Here is a 23,216-nt window from a genome sequence, read left to right as displayed (position 1 = left end):
GGTGGAGAATTCCAAGATGTTTGTGTGGGTGTACCACTAGCTGATGCTGCCCTTGGGGCTCCTTCCTCCACAGTTCCCCTCCTTTCATGAAATACTGAGTCACAAGATGCACTAGGCTTTCCAACTCTCCCTCTTCCAATCCTTCTGGCATTTTCTTTGTCTCCAAAAACTCCTTCACCACTCTCAACCTCTCCTCTCTTTACTGTGCTTTTTCTGACCTTGGGATTTTGGTCTTGAGGATTTCTGATGTTGACTCTTCAGTGGTAAAGGTACCTAGACTCTGTGGCAGGGCAAGGAGTGAGTCTGAAATGACACTTGGAATTTCTGAAGGGTAAGGGTGAGACTCAAAACACAGTTCCCTATGGTTCAAGAGCTCAACAGCAAAGGCACCACACTCATCTATCCAATCCTTGTAGTCCTCTTCTCCCTCCTCATCCTCTTCTGCTTTTGGCCTCCTCAAAAGTCCATCCAGCACAGTATGCTTGTGTGCTGGAACATGTACAAGCTCAAAATTGAATAGAAGAATCCTGGTGATCCAATGGTTTATGGTCACATTAGGCTGGGATTGTTTATCATCCCTTTGATGTACCATGCATCTACTTCAACAACTAAATTCTGCACACCAAAGATATGAAGTCTGACATTGTGCAATGCACAGAAAAGTCCAAATAGGTTGAGCCTTGCTTGGCTGTAGCAGAATTTGCAATCATTGAGGGTAATTGAGCCAAACCTAGCAGGGTAGCATTTTCTGTCTTCCCCCTCCTGCATGAGGAGGTACCCAACAGTGATGTTAGAAGTGTCAACTGCTAAGATGACTTTCCTTTCAGAATTATAGTCAATAGTTTGGAATGCAGGGGATGAGACAATTGCCTGGCAGAGGTACTCCATCACTTCCCTATGTTCATGGAATTTGAATGGGACATCTTTCTTGGTCAGCTTGACAAGGGGATGAGTATGCTTGGCAAAGTCTTTGATGAAGATCCTGCAGTACAAGCAGAGACTTAAAAATCTGTGCACTTCAGTAATGTTTGTGCAGTAAGGCCAATCTTTAATCTTTTGGACTTCAGTTTCATCCAGAATTCTGCCATTGAATGACACCTTGTGCCCAACCACTATGATAGACAGCAGTGATGACACATTTCTTCGCTGATATGGTGGCTCCTGCATGATGCAGATGGTGTAAGACTTGGTTGACATTCTGCAGGTGCTCCCAGATGAAGCATCTAATCCCAGAATTCTGTGGGATTGTTTCATAGGTACCATCTGGATTTTGGTAGTGGGATTTGGGGCCTTTGATAGGACAGTTGTTGATAAATGGAATGGTGACTTCTGGAATTTCATCCTTCAAAATCCAACAGACATCTCTGTGGAAAATCTGGACAGCATTTGTGTAGCCCATAGGAAATTTGGTGAGTCAAAGGGTACTGATAGGGGTTTGGAAGGTAGTGAGGTTGCAGAAATTGTTGTGGATGGTGCAATGATTGTACCCAACCATAAGATCTAAGATTCTGTAGACTGAATGGCAGGTGAAGGCTTCAGCAATCAAATTGACAAAGGGGGGAATGGCTGAGTCCTGAATGGAAATGGCATTTAGAGGTTGTAAATCATGGATGAGGTGCAGAGATTTTCTATCCTTCTTGACTACACAGAACCATTCTGAGTGATAGGATGAAGTAGATGGTTTGTAAACCCCTGCAGATATCTTTTCTTTGATGATGTTAATGACTTCACAGAAAATAGCTGGAGGAATGGGAATATTTTGCTTGACCCAATGCTTGTGGGCTAGTGTAGGTATCTTCAGAGGCAGGAACATGTCCTCTTGAAATGTCCCTCTTTCCAAAGCATCCCAAGCAAAGGCATCCTCTTGCTCCCTGACCAACCATTGCACTAGGTCTAATTCTGTAGGCCAAAGGAACTTTGCTGGGTCCAGATTGAGTTCATCAGCTCTTTCCTGAGTAAACCTGGAACCTGGCATGAATGGAGGGAGATGAGTAGGTAAGACAGGCAGATCTGCAAGTGGGTCTTCAGCCTCCCAACCTTCTACCCAGAATTCCACTGGCATCAATGTTCGTACCAGCCTCACCTTCCTTGCTACAGGTTTGTACTTTAAGACGTGATAAATGGGATTGAACTGATAAGTAGAGCATAAGGCAGAGGTTTTCAGTGGAGAAATGGTAGTAGCAGTTGAAAACAAGAAAGGATCAGTTGGAGAAATGGAACTGGTGTCAAAGGGATCGACAGGGGGCATACTGTTGCCTCATAATTCATAGATAAGCACCACAGTGGAATTTATGGGAGTGTCTGTGGGAAAAAGAGTGGTAGACTTCAAAAGGTATAAGGGCAGATCAGAAACATAAAGAGAACACACAGAGGAAGTGCAGTCCTGGTCTCCTTGCAGTTCATATGAGTCCTCAACCAATATTAAAAACCCTGTTCAGGTGGATTCATGTGGTGATGCATTTGTTTTCATGTGAAGAAGTCTTCTTCATCTTCAGAATTTAGTAATTGTGGAAGGGGTTGTAGTCTGTTGCAAGGACACATCAGAATTAAAACTGATTTCCTGGAATTAGGGTCACAGATTTCTAGAGACTATTCTCCATCAGGGAAACCATGAAGGATGCTGGAGAGTAGGCAGAAGATGGGTCGACTGAGCAGTAAGTCAAAAGGTGTGCAATCAATGACTTGGATTTGTAGATGGGCTTTGATGTTTCCTATGTGCAAGGTGGCATTCTCTATGACCCCAAGGTGCTTTCTTTGGATTGGTTAGCAGCCTCAAGGGTCATGGTCATGTCAGTATGGAGAGGGGCCTCTAAGGCTTCCCACAACTCCCATTGCAAGGCCACTACTTGGCATCTGCTGTCCAGAATACATTCAACATGAAGTTTATCCATCAAGATTCCCTTGACAGTGTGCAAGGGAGCCACAGCAAGGCCCATGCACTTCCCTTCTGTGTCTCTGACCCAGTACTGTTCATAGGATGCCCAGGCAGCCAAGGGTGTCATGTCTGATGTGGTTTCTAAACTCCCAATCATCATCTTCTTTGTCACAGCCAGTTCTTTGACCTGCTTGTGAATCTCCAGGCTGACAGCTAATAGGTCTTTAGTGGAGATTTCCATCTTTGGGTCTAAGACCTGGTTTATGATCCACTTGGTTGCTGCAGCCTCATCAAAGCTGCTTTGGTAACAGAATTGAGGCATGGAATTTGTAGAGGGCTTAAGTTTCCAGAGATCTGTAAGATTAGGAGCAACTGGAGTTTTTCTGGCTGCTGGTGCTTCTGAAGAAGAGGCAGGGTGAGCTGGAGTGGGATTACCAACTGGGATAGGGGCCACTGGCATGTTGGCCAATGCTGGGACTGCTAGTGCTGGTCTTTGATGATGAACTGGGATTTCTACACCATTGAAGTGAGCTGTCTTCTTTTTCTTGAGAGCATTCTTCAACTCTTCTACCTGTGCATAAGCGCTTGCTAAGGCACATTGGTCCTCTTTGTCAGTGCCCTCCTCTAGGTCTTTGTCAAATAGATAGGAGGGATGTAAGTTGACTTGGTATTCTGAGGCATCCTCATTGCTGCAGAACATTGTGCTGACAAGCTAGGGAGGAGTATCATGCCCACAGGACAAGGTTGACTACTTGCTGGGTCACTGAACTGAGACAATGTTTGCCAAGGCAATGATTGAGTCATGCATGGTAAGGAAGTCATCAATCTTTTCTTTGAAATTCCAACCCACAGCTGTCCTAGGAATGTCAGAGCCATCTGGAAAAACACTCTTCCCCAAATCAGAGAGCATTTCCCAGCTTTTATGTATTCATGACACAGTGCATACTCTGCAGTTCTGTGGCCATCTGTTCCCCTGCAGAAGAAACACCATAGATCAAAGGAATGGCAAAATTGGCCTTCTTGACCTTCTTTAGGAGGTGGGGCAGAGACTGGTTTCTGAGCAACATGAACATACTCTTGTTTCAAGATAGTAGGAACAGTTGGTGAGGAAGTTGGAGTGGAATTCAGGGGAAACAGTGCTGACAAGTCTGGCTGAGGGAGGTTTGTTTGGCCCCACTGAGGAGGTAGTTGGCATGTTTGTAGACTGTATCAAACTCCCATTGTTTGTTGATGTCATGATCTAGGTCAGAGAGTTGCAATCATGTGAGCAAAGAATTCCAGAACCTCAGGGGAAACCCCTCAAGGAATTTCTCATTGATGTAGTCCTCAGGGAGTTTCTTCTTCTTCTGGATGAGGCTGAGGATGTGTTGGAATTCTTGGACATATTTCCCAAGATCTTCCAGTGACTCCATAGGCTTCTGAACCTGATGGTAGAGTAGAGTTTTGAGGTTGGCTTTGTTATAGTGATGATCTTTTACCAAGGCACCTGGATAGTAGTTCAGGAGTTCTTTGGAGAACACATCCCAGTCATTGAAGCCATTGGTTGCAGCATCTAAGTTGGACCAAAATTCCACCTTGTTGTGGTCAGCATAATGAATGACCCAGTGGATCTTATCTTTTCTGGAAATGAGACCAGTGTTGAGACAGAGTTGTTCAATGTCTTTGAGGTAATGGGTGATATCTTCAGTATGCCCAGAAAACTTCAGGGCTTTGTTGGAACCCCTGAGCAGCATATCTTTTGCTCCAGTCGTTATGTGAAGTGGTGGGGGGATCTGGATCAGAATTTGGGGAATGGTAGGAGTGAAATTTGAGAGAGATGAGGCAAGGGTATTCTGTAGGGGTATTTAAGTAGAAAGGGTGATAGCAGAATTTGTGATTAGGGAGTAGGAAGGAAGGAGAAGCTGTTCAGCAGCTAGTTCTGAATCACTGGATGGCAAGGGTGACAAAGAAGTTAGTTCTGAAAGAGGTGAAAGTTCTTGACACTTGGCAGGAGGAGTGAAAGGTTCATCAAAGTTGAAACCTCCAGGAAATGCTGCATAAAATGCTGGGGACTTTGGGCTCTGAAAGATCTCTAGGATCAGCTACTGGGATTAAGATTTCTGATGAAGAAATAGATAGTCTGCAGAAGGGCTCTAGGAGCTCTTCAAGTTCAGTTCTTTGACAAGTGGGTCATAAGGATCTCCTTTCCAGATCTACAGACCCCTCACAGTGGGCTCCAAAACATTGTGTGACATGACTTCTGGGAGGCATGTGACTAGAGGAAAGCTGAAGGGAGAATTCCCTAGGATTTCCCCAAGGGGTGCTGTGTGGAAGGAGAAGTCAAGGGTTACCCTAGAAGGGGTAGGGAATATGTGTGAGGTTCATGGAATTAAATTCTGATGACTTGTTGATATGCAAGCAACAGTGAGCTGGGTATACAGAATTCTGAGTGACAGATATGTGATGAGAAGATAGAAGCTGAGTCACAAGGCAGGACACAATAGACTGGAAACACAAGTGGTGTAGGGGAAATTAGAGACACTGTGGATGCTGTAGACTCAATAGACACTTTTAGACTCCAAGAACTCTTGAACTTGTGAGACACACACAGATAGTGACTCCAAAGTGGGTGGTATATTTTCAACATTATGGCAGAATTATATAGTACAAGGGACATAGGTATGAGTCAGAGTCAGGTGGGGTGGAAAAACTAAAAGACTGGAAAATAAAAGAAAGAGTGACAGATGTCAGTGAAATACAGATGCACATGAAATGGTCTAGCAAGTGGTAAACAAGAGTAAAATGGGACAATGGTAAGGGGTATCTTCCAACAGAATGAGGGTACATGTACAGGTGAGAGGTGGAGCTGGCAGGAAGGTGGAAGCACAGGAGGGCAGAGCCTACTAGCATGAAGACTGGCTTGCAGAACTTGGGGTGACAGGGACAGTTGGAGTTTTTTAGAGGCAACTGGCACAGATGAGTGGTGATGTGGCTGGGTGGTGACTTGGCTACTGATTTTTGGATGACTCTGGGTGAATGCAGAATTTCTGGATCAGCTTATTGATGACTGAGTGACATGCTGAAGGTCAGGAGAAAATCTAAAGGCAACAGGGGCTGGGAGGAAATACAAGGCTATGAGTGGGAAGAATTCTGAAAGCATCCAAAGGCATAGAGCAATAGGGGTTTGTCACAGAGGCAAGCAGAATTTAGTGACAGATTCCTGTTTCAGCCTCAGGGAGAATACAGCTCCTTACACTGCCCTGCAACAACTTTATTCCAATCTTGTCCATCACTCTCCCCACATTGCAACAGCTGCAGTATAACCTACTGTTCTCTGCCCTCCCTGATTACATCCATGATGAGTATGACATGCAGCTTGCCTTCTTACCACAAGACCCAGCAGAAGACATCCCCCCTTCTCCCTCTCCTCCATCAGAGCCCCATTCATGAAGTGTTTTATTAACTTTGCTGAGAGGATGAATGGGTGGGAGATGCAATTACCTATGCTCCCATTACCCCACAGACCCCCAACACCCTAGCCCTTTGACACCTGACTCATGCCATCCATTTCTGGAATTTGATGCTTCCCCATCTGGAAACACTGTCCATCTGTCATGCCATCTTTGGATCTAGACATGTCTCTGCCAAAATCTGACATGCATTGCCACCCCCTAATGTGATACTAGTGTGCTTACTCAGTGTCTGACATTCTTTGACTCATACTGTGATATTTTTGATTGTCCTTGACTTGTTTGTTGTCAAGACTTACCAATCCACTTTGCTTGCTTACTTTGCATTTCTCACTTACTCATCATGATTACTCATTGCTTACAGTACTTACTCATTATTTACCAAGTGTTTGTGCCTCATTTGCCATAGGCTGTGCTCCCCCTACAGTATATAAACTCCCCTGTACATAGCTACAACCTAAGTGAATCAGAGGTCACCCCAGAAAATTACATGCCTTATTTCCCCACATCAGAAGAATGGATGCACATCAAACTCCCAGCCCAGTCAACTAACCTGATCATACCCACAAGACCCCCAACCATGACACCCAATGTCAATGGCCCACTCAGACAAATGACATTAGGGGAAGTGATGAACCCATGATCTGGCCCACCAAGACACAGACAATTCAACAGAATACATGGTGGAAGAGGTGGCCCACCCATTTGGCACAACATCCTTCACAACACCTCACCAACCTCCACACCCACTTCCACCCCAACACCCCTCCCCCCTCCAGCCTCCAGCAACAGAAAACCAGTTAGAGGACCCAAACCCAACTCCCCTGCCAACTAATGCCTGAAGACCCACTGCAAGCCAACGCACTAACTAAACTCTGTATATGGCAACAGAATCTCAATACATCTCACATTGCTGTTCATCTATTCATGCTGGAATCAGACTACTGGCCTCGAGTGCCTGGATGTATGAAGATAACTTCAGGATCTTTTGAAAGGCTCCACGAGGAGTGAATGCAAGGCTGTATGTTCTCCAATTGGGTGGCAGCAACTCAGGCATCTCTGATCATTGTCAGCGTCTCAACTGGTGTAGCCAGATTGCTCCAGGAATGGATTATTCAACAGACACCAACTTCCTGCATTTTATTCCTCCTGCGGGTTCTGGAACCTGTGAGTCAGATTTCTGATGGAAAGAGTAATGATTGAGCTTGTAAGTTTGTTGTAAGCGTGTGCATGTGTTCGGCAGGTAGCTGGTGACCAGTGACCAGCCTGTCAGTTCGACGACTTTGTGTCCTATAGGTGGGCAGGTCCCAGAATAATACCCTGAGTGTCAGCCTCCCAGAGAATCACGTCCTATAGGCATGCGGGTCCCAGATTAATACCCCAAATGTCAGCCTTCTGGAGAGTAGGCTCTGCTGCAAGCCTCTGGGGAAGACAGCTCTTGTACATCATCCAATACATCCATAACAACCATTGGCCTCCATTGGCCCATTTGCACCTGCCATTGTGCCAACTGTTCAATTTTGTTTCAAGTATCTCAGAAATTTATTTTGGGGCTTCTAGCTTAATGAAAATGAACCTGTGCTGTTGAGATATGTGCCAGCACTACCCGTAAAGGCCATTCACTAACCAGCCTCTCAGGGCCTTTGACTTGTCAATAGGCTCAATTTGATGGAAGTTGTTCATTATCCACATTCTGCCTTTGAAAAATGTCCCAAGCCATTCATTGCCAGCCAATCACACCCATCTTGCCAGTCTGTGGTAGAGATGGGTATCCTCTACTTGGCATGCCAGATCAAGGTGGCCTCTGTACATCTGAAGCAGACTGCCAATATTGTGGGATGGCCCACACATTGGTTTGCAAACCTAGCAATGGACTTGGTAGGTTTTACATCAATTTTCACAATGTGGGACTGATACATAATTCCTTCAGAATCAGCTTAATAGCTTGATTCTGGTGACAGTGTTGCATGCCAATTATACTCCTCCCCTCCTGGTGTGCTACCATGCATACCTCAGACACCAAGATGATGAGGTTAGCTTCCACAATCAAATGCAGCTAACTCCCCTTAGCACATTTTGCATAATTGACAATATCAGTGCCATCATCCTGCATTGGACCCCACATGCAGCTGATCCCAATTCCAGCTTTGCAGTCCCTTGGTGGCTATATCATTCCAAGGAATATGCAGCAGATTCCCAAAGATTGCAAGGCAAGGGATTGTTTTCTGCAGCCTGGGATTTTTTCAAGGTATGCTGCTTATTCTTGTCACTGCAAATAGTTGATGATGGCCCAGGGCTTATGGCCATTTCTTGAGGCACCAATCACAGACTGTCTTGATGGCCATATCAAGGAGTAGGTAAACTACTGCATCGAAAATATTCAGAAATATGCTGATGTTGTCAATGGTCATGGTTGACAAATTGACCATTTCTACACTAGGTGGTGGGCATTGCATGGGTTGTTGGGCATGCTGCTTCAATAGTTTACATGTTTTTGACTGTAGAGTTGGTTGTATATACATTGCTGTGAATGTCAATCATTTATGAGATACCACCCATTTGCATGATGTCTGAACCCCTGCCCATGCATGCAATGTCTGACAATCTGCCCATCTGCATGATGGCCTGAGTAGGTTTATTTTTTTTGCAGTTTATGATGCACACCCTTTAGCTCTGAGTACCTGCCCAATCTATGATGTCAAAGCACCTGCCCATTTGCAAAATCTTGGAAACACCACCCATCTGAAGTTTGAGAGCCAGCATATCCTAATAAAATACAAGATCTGCATCACCTACTAAATCTTACATTAAATTTTGCAGCTTCAAATCAACAGTTCTCCAGTTGCAACTGGTCTAGGTAGTAGGTCATCCATCCATGGTGATTGACACATGGGAACATGCACTGACTGATGTACATTGGCATGCATATAGTACACCAGGCATGCTCTGTCACCATCTACAGCTCCCACCCCATGCTCCAATGCTGAAACTGAAAATGCAATGATCATCCCTGGGTTGTAGTGCAGCTGCAGATTCAATGTTGGAATGACAAAGTCCAAGGGTGGGTAGTCACCCACAGTTACCAGCATGTCATACCATGGATCCCATCCATTGATATCCCTGTGGTAACAAGTTGCCTGATTCACCATCATGGACATGCTGCTATACATGGAGCTCCATATCAGCAGTATGGAGCTCATATCTGAATCCACCCACTGTTCTGCCTGTTCACCAAGGCAGATCAATGCTTCCCTGTCATCTGCATACACTTGCAGATGGATGACATGCAGGATCACAGATAATAGGGCATTGGTGTTGGACATTTGGTTGACCCATTCCCTTGTAGAAGTGTTTTCCATCCTGGATTTGAGCAGCCATGAGGCTTCTGGGAAGCCATTTTGGGGCTTCAAGACAGATGAGCACTTTATTCACAAGGCAGGAAATGATCACCCACCCCATGACCCTGTTGAAACCATGCAGGTGACAGGTTGATGGTGCCTTTCAACTCAGCATTATCATGGAAATATGACTTGTCTGTCCGCCATGCCTGTGGGGAAGCCTTTATGCTCTCCCACAGTGGTTCCCTCAGAAGATGAAGGCAGTTCCATACATTGGTCTGCCATTCCATTAAGTCAGTAGAATATGAGATTCTCCATTCCCTTACCCTTCATTTTGGGCTGAGAGTGTCTGGAAAATACCAAACATGGATGGTGTTTGAGTTGGTCACCAGAATGGACAGCTCAGTCACTTCTGCATATCTCTCAGCAGCTTCTGCATTGCAGGTTTTTCCACCCCAATTTTTCCCAATGTTGACTGCAGAAAGATGAAAACTTCCATCACACCATTATGATGGACTTACTTGGGCAATGATAGGCCTGTGAGATTACTGATGATATGTGATCCACTTCACATAACACCAGAAACAGAATTGATATATCTGGAAGGGTGCAAGGTCTGCTGAATACCTCCTCTTGAAATCTGGCTTTCATGTATGATGCAATGCAGTCTGTTAGTTCCATTTGCCATCCATGGGGGGTTTTAGATGTGTCTTGTGTAGTATTCATGCTTGGGGTGGATGAGGTCAGAGTTGTATAGTGGGCAAGCCACTTGCAGCTTGTTGGAAAATTATGGCATGTTAGGACACTTGCCTCAATATTTTACTGTGATCTGATCAATATGTTGTGACACTATACGTGCTATTGGTGTTGGGCCTGTCTTATGTTGTGACAGGGGTGGATCTTACTAGATGGACCCATCCATGTTTTATGGCAATATAAAAGATATTACTCAAGGGCCTGTCCATATGTTATGACCATATAAATAATACTGTTGAAGGGCCTGTCCTTATGTTGTGACCACATAAATGATACTGCTGAAGGGCCCTTCCATATGTTGTGATGCTATAAATGATATTACTGATGGGCCCATCTATGTGTTGTGACACTGTAAATGATATTACTGATGGGCCTGTCTTTATGTTGTGACAGGCATATGTGTTGCTATTGATGGGCCCACCCATGTGTTGTGACCGTGTAATTGATATTGCTGAAAGGCCCATCTTTATGTTGTGATGTGGGTGCATCTTACTAGACAGGCCCATCCATGTGTTGTGACCCTGTAAATGATATATATTGATGGGCCTGTCTTTATGTTGTGACAGGTACATCTTACTATGGATGGGCCTGCCTGACATTACTGATGGGCCCATCTTTATGTTGTGACAGGGATGCATCTTACTAGATGGGCCCATCTATGTGTTGTGATGCTGTCAATGATATTACTGATGGGCCCATCCTTATGTTGCAACAGGCATACATCTTGCTATGGACAGGCCCATCTATATTTTGTGACAGGGGTATATTATCCCAAAGATGGGCCCTTCCATATGTTGCCAACTCTGTAATCTATCATAGAGGGGCCCCTCTTTATGTTGTGACCTTCTTCATGATACAATAGGTGGGCCCATCCTGATATTGTGACTGGGGCACACCCTACCATGGATGGGCCCATCCATGTCTTACAGTAGCTCAGCATACTTACTTGGTCACAGGTCCATCTATATGTTGCAGCATCCTTACCCTCCACTCACCCTCCCATATGTTGTGGAATTGCACTTACAGGCCCATACATATGTTGCTCTTACTATAGGCCCTCAGGCCTGTCCATGTGTCATGGCTAATTTATTTAGATGGGCCCATCACAGGGTCTATATAAGTGTTGGCATTTTGGCACACAGGCTACCTATATGTTGTGACTAAATGGACTTCATGGGGTCCTCAAATCTAAGTTGATGACTGTAATATGTGTTTTCTTGGATAGACAGATTTGTCAATTTACAGTTGGTGTGCAGTTGAAACAGGGGTCACTCAGCTACCCTACTCTCGAGCCGAGCCACTGATACACTATATCAATGGCACGAAATGCTTGCCCGCAGCCAAATTCGGTGACATCCTATTTTCGTTCGACAAGCCAAACTGATGGGCCGCCCTCCTAGATCACCCTGCATGCTCTGCTGGACACCAATAGTTCATGACGGCCCCCGTCCTTCAATCAGTACTCAACGCTCTATGAGCGGTCGGGTATGCGTCAGTACAAATGAATCAGGCGAGATTCTTCCGAGTCTCGCTTCCATTTGTCTGGGGTCTAAAACATGCGGTGGGAATGCGGGCAACCGGGAGCCTTGCAATCCAGGCCGGTATTTGGGCATTCACCATGCCCGGGGAGTGACCGAGATAGAGACTCCCAATCTGGTTCGATCCATGGGAGACTAAGTGGAGTACGGCGAGGTATACGTACCTACGTCAAAGCACTTGTGTAAGAGAAAGAAAAGAAAAAATGGGGGTTACTTTTCAGCTTGTTTATACAGTCCCTGCAAGACGGAGCCAGCTCGGCTGACAGCAAACTCGACTTTTTTCGTGCCAGTGAACCCACTGTAGTGTACAAAGAAGAAGAGGATTCTACTTCAAGGATTCTGTAGAGATTGTAATACGCTGACAGGACGATCCATTATCTGAGCCCATAAATGGTCAGTTCGAAAGGAGTTCGAGCTGTCTGACTTCAAATCTGCATCGAACTAGTCACAATTTCGAACCGAGGCAAACGTCAGCTCGAGGCCGCCTCACCCCGGCAGCCACACCAGAAAAAGTGTGAACATTTTTTTGACAGCTCCGCTGCAATCGATTACTGCAGTTTGCGAAAATGATGACAACTGTCAAATATTTGCAAGTCGGGTCGTGAGGATTTCCAAATTAGGAAATGAATCAGCGCACGACACAGTGCCGCCGTGTCGCAGAGCTAGTAGTACATTAGAGACCCAAGAATGGCCAAGAAACAGTCAACGGCGGCGAAGAAGCTGTCAAAGGGCATGGCGGGGACTAGAACAAACGTATATTGACAGAGTCCTGGACTACTGTAGAGTACGAGCACTCCTATACGTTGCATGTATTTCATTTCCTAATTTGGAACACTCACGACGCGACTCGCAAATATTTGACTATTGTCATCATTTTCGCAAACTGCAGTAATTTCGAGCTCCGACACGACGGTTTAAGTGTTTCAACAATGCCATTTACAGTAGAATATCAATATCGGTGACTGCAGGTCTGGTAGGCTATTCTTTCATGCATATTCCTATCGATCGACGGCGGCCTTGGATGATCGGTGATGGAAACCCTGGTCGTCGCGGCCAAGTCGTGGGTAGTACTGATGCGTCTCAATAGTTCCCGTCGCCATCGAGCGCATGTGTTCAAATTTGTATGCCACACAGCAACTCCAGCATTTCGAGTGAATAAAATCCTGCTTGGATAAGAAAAAATAATACAGTGTACTGTATGAGGTATGATGACAACCGTCCCCTGGATATACATTACAATGCCATGCTGTTCTCTGATCGCATAAAACAGGCACGCACGAGTTGGTGAATAAACGTGCTTCACAACGTATGGTATAGCCCCTGCGACTGACACGCTCGCATAGCCATCACGATGATATATTCCCCCATCACTCTCCAGGCTGCCTTCTTCATACCCGCTCATCCAATGCGCGCGGACCCTGTGACCAACGCAACCCAAGAGCCGACAGGACGTCCAACGCAGATGAGACGTTCGTCATCACCATCGCTGTGGTTGTGCGTTCGGAAAGTCGGCTCTGGTTCGCTTTTGCGTCCGTCTTCGAATTCACGTGGGGCGCGTTTCCAGTCTTCTTCGCGGTCGTTTACTCTCCCTCGTCTGGACCGCTCTTCATATCCTCCCTCTCCCTCGCTTCTTTTTCCCCTTTCCCTCTCTTCTCTTATGGCACCCCTCGTCCCCTCGCCGCTTCTGTGACCCTTGCCATCTCACTCACCCTTCCATATCCATATAACGTCTTCACGATCGCACAAAAATAAACAAGGCCCAAGAAGAAATGGGTTGAGACGAGTACCCGAGGGCCGGTGGCTGCATTGGGGTTGGTGAGGAGGGAGTGAATGGATCGGTTGTGGATCCGGAATGCCATATGAAGGAGACGATAGAGACAATAAAAAATATCACGGACCTACATGCATGCGTGATGAGAGAAAAGAAGAGGAGAGAAAGAGAGATATGAGAGGCACACCAAGCCAACCATATCCGGACAACGCCAACACCACCCAGATGTTCTACAATATAAATATTATAGTTTTCTGTCTCCAGTATCCACCTCATGACCTTACGCATGCTTTTCATGGGCGCGAATCGGATGATGTATACACACCCATAAAAGAGGGGCGTGGGTGTGGAGGTAGCGAGAGAAGTGCTTTTGTTGGTATGAGCGGGTCGTAGACCATTTCTTAGTTTTGGAACAGTGATAAAACGGCTCTGAAAATCAGAAAAATCAGAATAAAATGGGTGTGAGATACACATGACGGTCACTTATGAGAGTAGTAGTGCGAAGACGATGTTGGGTGTCTTCTATTCCAGAGGAGAGAATCGAAGAATGACTCCCCGGAATCCTTGAATCTGACGAGCGCAGCACCCACGTTCGCCGTGGTAAAAGGCAGATCGTGATCGTGACGATGCACATTGGGCGTCTATGGGATCGGGCTCATCCTCGCTGTCGATATCTGGTCGACTGACCTTTGCTTCTCCAAAGAACCTGGTGACCCCCGAGAAATACAAGGAAGGGAGGCTCAACATGAAGTGTGGATATACCTGTCTCAGGAGCATGTCTGTGAGAGAATTCCTTGGGCACTGAGCGCGTTTATGAACGTGGTCTGCAGGATTTGGCCAAGGGGGGAAATCAAAAGAGATATTATTCGCACGCGATGGGATTGACAACGAATAGTCGCTGGTCTTGTTCGATGCTCAGGAGAACCCGCGCAGTCACCTGCTAAAAGGGTTTAGTGGTACTGTTTCGCGTTCGCGGTCCCGGCGGGGAAGGTCCACTAAAGTATGATCCCCAGCGTAAGCGAGGTGGGTCGAGAACGGGGTTGAGAGTGCTGTGATCTGGGCGAGTCAATCACGCCGGGCGGCCTGCGCAGGCCATAAATAACGCCGACACGATAGTAGACTCGGTGGATGATCGATGAATTGGGAAGATTATTACGTTTCACTTCTGTGCACCAGAGTCAGACTTCCTTGCTGTCCATACACTCATACATGGCTCTTTCAATTGCCTCCCCTCGGCCCTCTTGGCCAATATTGTCTGGACCCTAGACTATCTATGTAGCTCAATCCGAAATGGAATATTGGGACCGGACAGCATGGATGTTAGATTTGAGAGTGGGGCAACTTGGGGCAACTGTCAGCCGTGAATTATGATCATGATGGTCTGTCTGTTAGACGAGTCCAAACCTGGACAAGGGAGTCCCTCGGCATTCTTGAGGGTATTGCCCTGCTGGGGATTTCCTGGCCTATGCACCAGATCCCCTTGCTCTGCACGCTCGAAACATTCAGGTTTGCCTTGTTGACCACCTACGAGTTGCGTCTAAAAACGGTCCGCACTGACTCTTGCAGTACAAAACCCTTGCGATGCATTACGCCACTTGTATCAGTACTCTTCATCTTTTCAAGGGAGTTGACCACACATCCTGCACCAACGGAGTTGCTGGGCAAACAATAAATTGCATGACGATGCCTGAAGTTATGGACACCCCAACGCTACGTACTCCATCTGACGGGCTGCAATGATCTTGTCAGCAGTGATGATTTCTTCAGGCCGAGAGTCACCTTTTGGTGCGGATGGAAGTCATGCACATGTTTGGTTGATTCATCACATCCGCATCCGTGCTATACCGTTCCACAGGACGGCAAAGTGCAAGCGCAACACCGATAGAGACAGTATCACATTCCACTGGTACTGGCCTTGAGGACACGGTTTCATCTCACAGCTGGGGCCTCCAGCAGCCAATTTGGCCAGTTCGAAGTAGCGCCCACAGCTGCAATTCTTTTGCATGGCTGTCAGGTACACTCGAGTCATGTGGCATGAGCACTTTTTAAATGGACAGGAGATTGGCCACACCGCGTTTTCATGCCAGAAGCTTATCGGGCTCGCAGCATTCATCGGCCTGAGTACATGTTACGTGCTCAAGCGGAAATACCAAAGGGCCAGCGAGCATTCTTACAATAAGTGTCTTCCACTGCCCTTGCTGCGCTCTTGCACGCTTGTATGCTGACATCGACCAGCAGGATGTGGAAGACTAAATGACACACCTGCGAGTATTGGAAAGTTGCGGCGATTAGCTATGCCCACCTACCTAAAAACCACCTTCACCTGGAAAGTTTATCCCGAGCTCTCTTTTGTCATTGCGGGCTTATCCCGGATCTCTGGTTCCTGCGATTCTTGAGCCCTCCCATGGTAACGTGTTCGGGCACATGCCTGGCCGTTTCTATCGGAACACACGATGCTTACTGATCTGTGTTTATCGTGCTCCACCGTACTCGAGCCCTCCCATAGTAGGGCAAAATCGTACCTGGCATTTCACGCCCACTACGGACGTATAGGCATGGCGCCGACGAGGGAAGTTAGTTTGTTACACTTTCCGCCGTTTGAGGATCGAGTTACCTGAACACTAGTGCACCTCCCCGAGTTTCTTCAGTCATCGCTCCGGTACACCACGTCAAGGATTAAGCAGCTACATGATACGTCCGGTTCCTGGGACAAACCGCTCGAAACTAACGTTTTTGGACTGATCGATCCTCATGGGCCGCTAGTCCTTTTCCAGTCGCCACCCATTTCTTTTTCTCAGGATTTAATTATAAACGCTTGTCTTGCGGTACTCGTGCATGAGCCCTCCTGAGCCCTCCCGACAGTTACACTACTACTAAGCATTTTGATTCCAACGACTACATGAAAACGGGGATCTGAAACAACACCGCGCAATTCGTACCGAAAATGTGGACTCTTTGAGCGTAAGAATCAAGTTTTGGGTGGACAATATGCTACACGGTGCGGCCCTCCAATCCACCTACATCAAATTCTAACCAAGTCAGGTGTACTTTCCCGGGAGCTTTAGCAGCAAAATATACCTACGGGGTGCCTGTATGCCCTTTTCATTATCATGAAGCCATTTGTTTGGAGACGACAGGTGAGTGTGATACACGGGTACCAGTCTCGCGTTAACCTGCCCTTAGATGGCGGAACCAATCCGGGTAGTCCTATCGTCGACCTTCTATTGCCTGGCCCCCGACCTCCCGCTCCACTTCCCATTCCGACCTCCCATCGTCTGGTCTCGGACCTTTCCCACCGACCTCCCATTCTTTGGCCTCACACTGGGACCGATAAAATGCCATGGCTGATTCTTAAACGTCAAAACCCTCCATCCTGTGTGCCCACTAAGCCGTAAGACATGCTCTCTAAGGATCGAGGGAAGCTCTGGCACTATGCTGGTCCCCCAATCGGGTGAGCCATTTCTCTACAGGCTTGACACCTTCTCTAGCTGACATGGAAGTAGATTCAACAGTTCACTCGCCGATAACACCCCGCCGACCCTATGGCCAAACAGTCTGGAATGCTATGCAGATTCAGAAACTAGGTGTGTCGTCCCTCTATTGGTCAAGCAACTTCCCCGCTGATGTAGAAGTGCAGTACCTTTGACACTACATTTGAGCCACCTCAAATGACAAGCAACCCCGAAGACCATACGGATGTAGGAATCAGGTTTGCCATCCTTCCATGGGCCAGTAAACTTCTCCGGCAGACGCTGAAGTACAGTTTCTTCCCTGATTTGGGCAGTGCTTTCGAACCTCAAATGGAGAGCAACCACCAAGAGTGTGCGGATGAATGGACCAGGTGTGCCTCCCTTTTATGGTTGTGGGCCAGGAAGCTTCTCCGGCTGACATTGAAGTACAGATCCTTCCGTGCTTTTGGCAGTGGTATGCAACCACCTCAAATGGGAGCCAACCTCGAAGTCTATACGGATGAAGGAGCTGGGTGCGCCATCCCTCCATGGGTCAGGCATCTTCTCCGGCTGACACTAAAGTACAGTTTCCTCCCTGATGTTGGCCTCGCTATCGAACCTCATATGGAAAGCAATCCCCAAGCCTATGCGAATGAAGGAACCAGGTGTGCCGTCCCTCCATGGGCCAGGGATTTCCCCGGCTGACGCTGAAGTCCAGATTATTCCTTCCTGTTGGCGATGATATCGAGTCACTTCAAATGGAGAGCGACCCCCAAGCCTATGCGGATGAAGGGTCCAGGTGCGCCGTACCTCTATGGATCAGGAAGCTTCTCCGGCTGATGTAGAAGCATAGTATATCCCCTATCTCGGGCGGCGGTACCGAGCCACCTCAAACGAAAGGCAATCCAACCGTACGTTTCGTCTGAGCCGTGTATACTGGGATAATGTTAACTTATTTTAAAATGCACAGAATCAGTATAGTCATTGTCCACCTCGAGTTTGTCGTTACAATCAAGACGGCGTGGAATGCGGGCAAGATATCACATGCAGTTCTGTGCCACAACATTTTAGGGTCGTCCATGGTATTAAGGGCATGTCCCGTAAAGAAGAGATTGCTTGCAAGTGGAAGGACTGCAAGCAGGTGATTGGGAGGCATAATTTCATCCGCCACCTCCGTACACAGCACATGGGACATCGGCGAAAACGAGGTGGTGGCCACAATTAAGGCTAGTTACTTTGTGGTGGCGATCCGTACTGAAACAGATGGTGCCATTCCCGATAGCGAATTGATGGAGAATGTGGAACCGAGAGCCGAACTGGAGATATCTCACAAATTAACTTTCGACTTGTGATAGCGACATGGAGAACGACCCTTTTTTTCTACTCCCCTTGTTGTGTATTGGATTGAAGTGTTAGTTACGAACCACGATTCACGTTCTATATATATCTTTACTGCTTACTCGAAGGTATGGCTGCGACACGTCCCTGACATTTGTACCAACCTCAGATCATGACAGACCGCTCAGAAATTATTCCAATTGTATTGCCATGTAATTCCGCTTCGCTGTCTGCGGGACTCGCCTTGCTCTACTCCCCCCTGGTAAAGAATCAAATGGTCTCCGTGCACATGATCTTCGAGTGCACTGCCACAGATGTGCAGCATCACCGCGGCCTCGGTGTCGCCTCGATATCTATTTCGTCGGTGCCTGGATTGGAAGAACAATTTGATGGAAGTTCTTTTGATAGTATCTCTCTCTCCTCTCCTCGACGAAGCAGGTGCAGGTGGCACCAGGACCCGCACCTAGTGAATCTCAGCACCATAAACGTCTTGCTGGGACTTGGCTCTGCTATCCCTCAGTGGGAGAGCGTGAATGATGATATATATGCAGACAGCCTGATGAAGTCATTGGAGACATTGTAGGCAGGCGGAGGCACAAACAAAGGAGTTCCACCTGATGCCTCCCTTAAGTCAGACGTCACAGCTCGAACGAAAGAGGATCCTTGAGAAGGGTAGAGTCCGGTATGAAGTGGAAGGGAATGTCACTTCCCGAAGCGGAGTTAGTGCCAGCAGTGAATTTGCCACCGATGTGGACACGAGCAGAGAGCAAGGGACAAAGACTGAATTCTGTTGCTTTTGAGTCGTCAGATGGATGTTGCTGGATCATAGTTCGTCGTGTTTCGTGCAGACTGGAAAGTGATATCAATACTCTGTATGAATCGACGATGTGGGTAGGAACTGACTCAATATTTCGTCATATGAATGTGGTCGTTATCTGTGTCCCTGGTGCCGACCGGACCAGTAATATACGCATCATATACGCACCCACGTGCTAGGCGATCGGTGCACACTTTAGCAGGACGGCGCTGTCATGCTCACGACTATGTCATTTTGCTGGGGATTACAATGTCAGACATGCCAGATCGAGGAGAAGGGAGGGAGAGAGAGAGAGAGGGAGGAACACAGACAAACGTAGTAATACTGGGAAGCGCTGAGCGTTTCCATATTCGCGGAGAGCCGGTGATTCGATGAACAATCTCTTCGGTGTTGTCGCTGTAGGATCGGATAATGCATTTTTCGACATCCGCGGAATTGACATATGTATTTTCAGGCCCCAGCAAGGTGATCGGAGTCATTTATGTAGAACTGATAATCGATGTGATCGAACAGAATTGTCGCAGTCAATATATGTCTGCCCAGCCCTCATTTGCTTCGGTCACGGATCTGGTCTTGTACGTTATTGGACCCACGGTGTATGTATGCCGACAACCGTCCACTGGATATATAATACAAACGCCATGCCGGTAAGATAAAGTACTCACGAATTAGGGAATAAACATGCTTGGTATTATTGCCCTCTTCTCCCAACACCGGGTGCCTGCAACTTACACACTCACAGAACGATCACGACGGTGTCTTCCCTCACCACTCTCTAACTTTCATTCTTTATCCACGACATCACGAGCCACACGTCGAATACGCTGCTGCTTGTGTCCCCGCTCATCCGGCACGTGTGGACTCTCTAACCCACGCAACCCAAGACCAGCAGGACGTCCAAAGCGGATGAACCGTGGTCGTCATTACAATCACCGTGGTTATACGTTCGAGAGAGCTCTGGTTCGCTTTCGTGTCCGTCATCTTCTTGTGGGGCGCACTTCCAGTCTTTTTTTGCGGTCGTTTGTTCTGCCTCACCCGGGCCGCCTTTCGCGTCCTCCCCCCCTCTCGCTCCTTCTCTCCATCCCTCACTTCCCTGATGGCATCCCTCGTTTCCCTCGCCGTTTCTGTGTCCCTTGTCACGCCGCTCACCCTACGGTACCCCTGTAACACCTTCGCGATTGCACCAAAATAAACGAGGCCCAAGAAGAAAATGGCTGAGATGAGCACCTGTGGACTGCTCGCTGCGTTTGGGGCTGAGTGGGGAGGTGTGACTGGGTCGGATGTGGATCCGGACTGCCATACAAAGGCGAGGATGGAGGCAATAAAAATATCATGGACCTGCGTGTATGCGTGATGAGAAAGGGGGCAGGGGAAGAGGGAGGTGGGAGTCGCACCAAGCCAACCACATCCTGGGCAACACCAACATTACCGAGACGTTCCACAAAATGAATGTCATGGTTTTCTGTATCTCCTGTGCCCGATTCGTGGCCTTGTGGATGCTTTTCATAGCGGTGAATCGGATGATGCATACGCATCCGTACAAGAGGGACATGAGTGAGCAGGTGAGCGAGAGGAGTGCGGTCGTGCATACGAGGGTCGTAAGCCATTTCTTGGCTTTTGGAATATGGATAAGATGACTAAGAAACTATGTGATGAAATGGGTGAGACATATTGATGACCACTTACGAGAGTAGTGGTGCGGGGGCGATGTTGAGCGTCTTCCATTCTCGGAGGGGATCGATGAACAACTCCTCAGGTTCGATTTTCAACGGTCACTTTTCTTCTCGGTCGCTTTTTGTTTACTTTTCGTTTTGCCGTATCCTCTCTGATGCATGGTTCTTTCCGCACGTGGAAATCTCATACGCATACGCCCTCTTTCGATCATGCATGTTTTTAGTGTTTTCTTTTCGCTCTCTGCCTTGCTTCGCCCTCTTCGCGTGTGTTCACTTGAGGAGACGTATTGGAGCCAATGGTCACGTGCTTGACGCGCATGTACTTATACCTCACTTATTGTGTCTACGACGCTGAGGTGAGCACGGTAAGCCCCTGAGGACGCGTACGTTCACTTACCTCGTATAGCGTATCCGAAAAGGTACTGATGATACAGTTGTTGTGTCTGAGTGGTTGAGTGCCTGGGTCATTATATATCGAGAACCTGCGTAGTCGCCTGCTTAAGAGGTCTACTGGTACAAACGGTGTGTCGAGATCATGTGCTTGGCGGTGAAGTTCCCACTGGAGCATCCTGCCCATGGATGAGGTGGTTCGAGAGCGGGATTAAGAGTGCTGTGATCTCGACGAGACGATCACGCCGTACGATCAGATAGTAGTGGATACATTGATGCATAGAACTGAGGAGGGGGGATGGACGGGATCGGTTAAACGTGGATCCAGAGGAATGGGTGGTGGATTTGGGATCAGGACGTGTGCTAGGGGCGTTGACAGGGTGTCCTTCGTTGAGTGAGTCTGATGGATGAATAGGTCACTGGGCCTCCTAGGTATTATAGTTCTCCTGCCAGCATTTCCCTGGCGTTATCCTTGTCTGTACACCGGATTCCTTTGCTTTGCGTTGAGTCAGCATCAACATCGGCATGTCCTGCGCAATTGTTACCTAATAAAATGCACCAGGCGGGAGGGCGCGAGGCGCGTTCACGTGACCGCTTCCCACGCCCAAACACCTCTAGCAAATTTGGGCAGGTCTCTTTGCAAAATACCCATTTATTTCATGCATAATTACATGGCCTACATCCAGTGTCATTCAATGACATTGAATCTTTTTGGAGTGCAACAAGGGTGCATGCCTCCTATGGTCATGCAAATGGTCTGATAGCATTTTGGCCTTGTGTTATGTGGAGGGTGTTGTGGGACATCTTGCCAGACAGGGGGGTGGGATGTCCCAACTTAGCCTTAGAGGTTGCTGTGGGACATCCCACTGCTGGCCAGGTGGTTGGGAGGGATGCACCAATGTAGGCTTAGAGGCTGTTGTGGGACATCCCACTGCTTGCCAGAGGGGGGGAGGGATGACCCAATGTAGCCTTAGAGGCTGTCATGGCACATAATGTACCTACTTTGTACCATATCATACGACCAAATGAGGTTGACAATTGGCCATGTTGCACAGACTGGCTAAAGTGGAGCCCACCTCTGAGTTTTCATTGTGTCACACAGCATAGCCATGATCATTGGATGTCACCATACTGCACAGTGTGGCTGAGGGGTGACTACTATATACATCTTGCCTGGATAATCCTGGCATGGATTCTGGCAAGTTGGGAAAGATCTGGTACTAACCTGGTCTGGGCTCACTGGCATGAGCCCAGCATGTGTCAGTGATTGCCAGTGGGTCAGAAGGCATTCCACTGTAATTCTGTTGGGTTGGTATGAATGTTGGGCTAATTCCAGTAAGCTGGGACAAATGCTGGGATAATGCCAATAAGCCAGCAAACATACTGGTCTTATGCTAGTGGTCTGGCACAGATGCTAAGGTGGTGATGGTCAGTTGGCATGGATGCTGAGCTAATTCCAGTTGGCTGGTATGGATGACAGCCACCACACTATTTCCAGTGGGTTGGAAGGCATACCAATGTACATCCATTGGGCTGGTATGAGTTATGGCCACTTCTAGTGTGCTGGGACACATACCAGCCTTATGCAGGTGGGCCATGATGGGTGCCTGGATTATGGCAGGTAGTTGGAATATATGGCTAGCCAGCTTTCATGCCAGTATTTGTAAGCTGGGACCCATACCAGTGTAATGCAAATATGCCAGAATAGAGGATAAGCTGGTGGTGGTTTGTGGGCATGGATGCTCATCTAATTCCAGGTGGGCCAGATGGATCACAGCCTCCAGGATATTTCCAGTGGTTCAGAAAGCACACTAGTGGGATT

The 23,216-nt window shown here is 47.5% G+C and overlaps 4 protein-coding genes across 4 annotated transcripts; 2 read left to right on the top strand and 2 right to left on the bottom strand.

Annotated features, from left to right (window-relative positions):
* Positions 1-7,992: 7,992 nt before the first annotated feature.
* On the top strand, positions 7,993-8,807 carry F5J12DRAFT_786824 (uncharacterized protein; the record flags this gene model as incomplete). Its single annotated transcript, XM_051743528.1, has 5 exons — positions 7,993-8,202; positions 8,255-8,356; positions 8,381-8,572; positions 8,604-8,677; positions 8,765-8,807. 5 exons carry the CDS (start codon positions 7,993-7,995, stop codon positions 8,805-8,807), a joined length of 621 nt encoding a protein of 206 aa, XP_051594857.1.
* Positions 8,808-12,863: 4,056 nt separating this feature from the next.
* F5J12DRAFT_510904 (uncharacterized protein) lies at positions 12,864-13,652 on the bottom strand. The gene has a single exon (XM_051739780.1). It carries the CDS (start codon positions 13,356-13,358, stop codon positions 12,906-12,908), a length of 453 nt encoding a protein of 150 aa, XP_051594856.1. The 5' UTR covers positions 13,359-13,652; the 3' UTR covers positions 12,864-12,905.
* F5J12DRAFT_510915 (uncharacterized protein) lies at positions 13,485-14,541 on the bottom strand. The gene is made up of 4 exons (XM_051739781.1): positions 14,211-14,541; positions 14,012-14,156; positions 13,915-13,957; positions 13,485-13,854 (listed from the first exon to the last, which is right to left on the bottom strand). The coding sequence occupies exons 1-4, from the start codon at positions 14,359-14,361 to the stop codon at positions 13,612-13,614; spliced, it is 582 nt and encodes a 193-aa protein (XP_051594855.1). The 5' UTR covers positions 14,362-14,541; the 3' UTR covers positions 13,485-13,611.
* Positions 14,542-17,125: 2,584 nt separating this feature from the next.
* F5J12DRAFT_898135 (uncharacterized protein) lies at positions 17,126-18,102 on the top strand (the record flags this gene model as incomplete). The annotated part of the gene is made up of 7 exons (XM_051748085.1): positions 17,126-17,178; positions 17,231-17,311; positions 17,365-17,568; positions 17,629-17,709; positions 17,764-17,841; positions 17,895-17,975; positions 18,030-18,102. 7 exons carry the CDS (start codon positions 17,126-17,128, stop codon positions 18,100-18,102), a joined length of 651 nt encoding a protein of 216 aa, XP_051594854.1.
* Between the last annotated feature and the right edge of the window lie 5,114 nt (positions 18,103-23,216).

This window comes from Pisolithus orientalis (genome assembly GCF_024613125.1).
Source record: "Pisolithus orientalis strain OTSU chromosome Unknown F5J12scaffold_69, whole genome shotgun sequence".
Lineage (NCBI taxonomy): Eukaryota > Fungi > Basidiomycota > Agaricomycetes > Boletales > Pisolithaceae > Pisolithus > Pisolithus orientalis.
This window is presented reverse-complemented; position numbering and strand designations above follow the sequence as displayed.

Coding starts and splice junctions, on each gene's coding strand:
- F5J12DRAFT_510904 (XM_051739780.1), bottom strand. CDS start 13,358: ATGAGCGGGTATGAAGAAGGCAGCCTGGAGAGTGATGGGGGAATATAT.
- F5J12DRAFT_510915 (XM_051739781.1), bottom strand. CDS start 14,361: ATGTGCATCGTCACGATCACGATCTGCCTTTTACCACGGCGAACGTGG. Junction 13,958..14,011: donor CGCGCCCATGAAAAGCATGC/GTAAGGTCATGA, acceptor TTTATATTGTAG/AACATCTGGGTGGTGTTGGC. Junction 13,855..13,914: donor GTCCGGATATGGTTGGCTTG/GTGTGCCTCTCA, acceptor GCATGCATGTAG/GTCCGTGATATTTTTTATTG.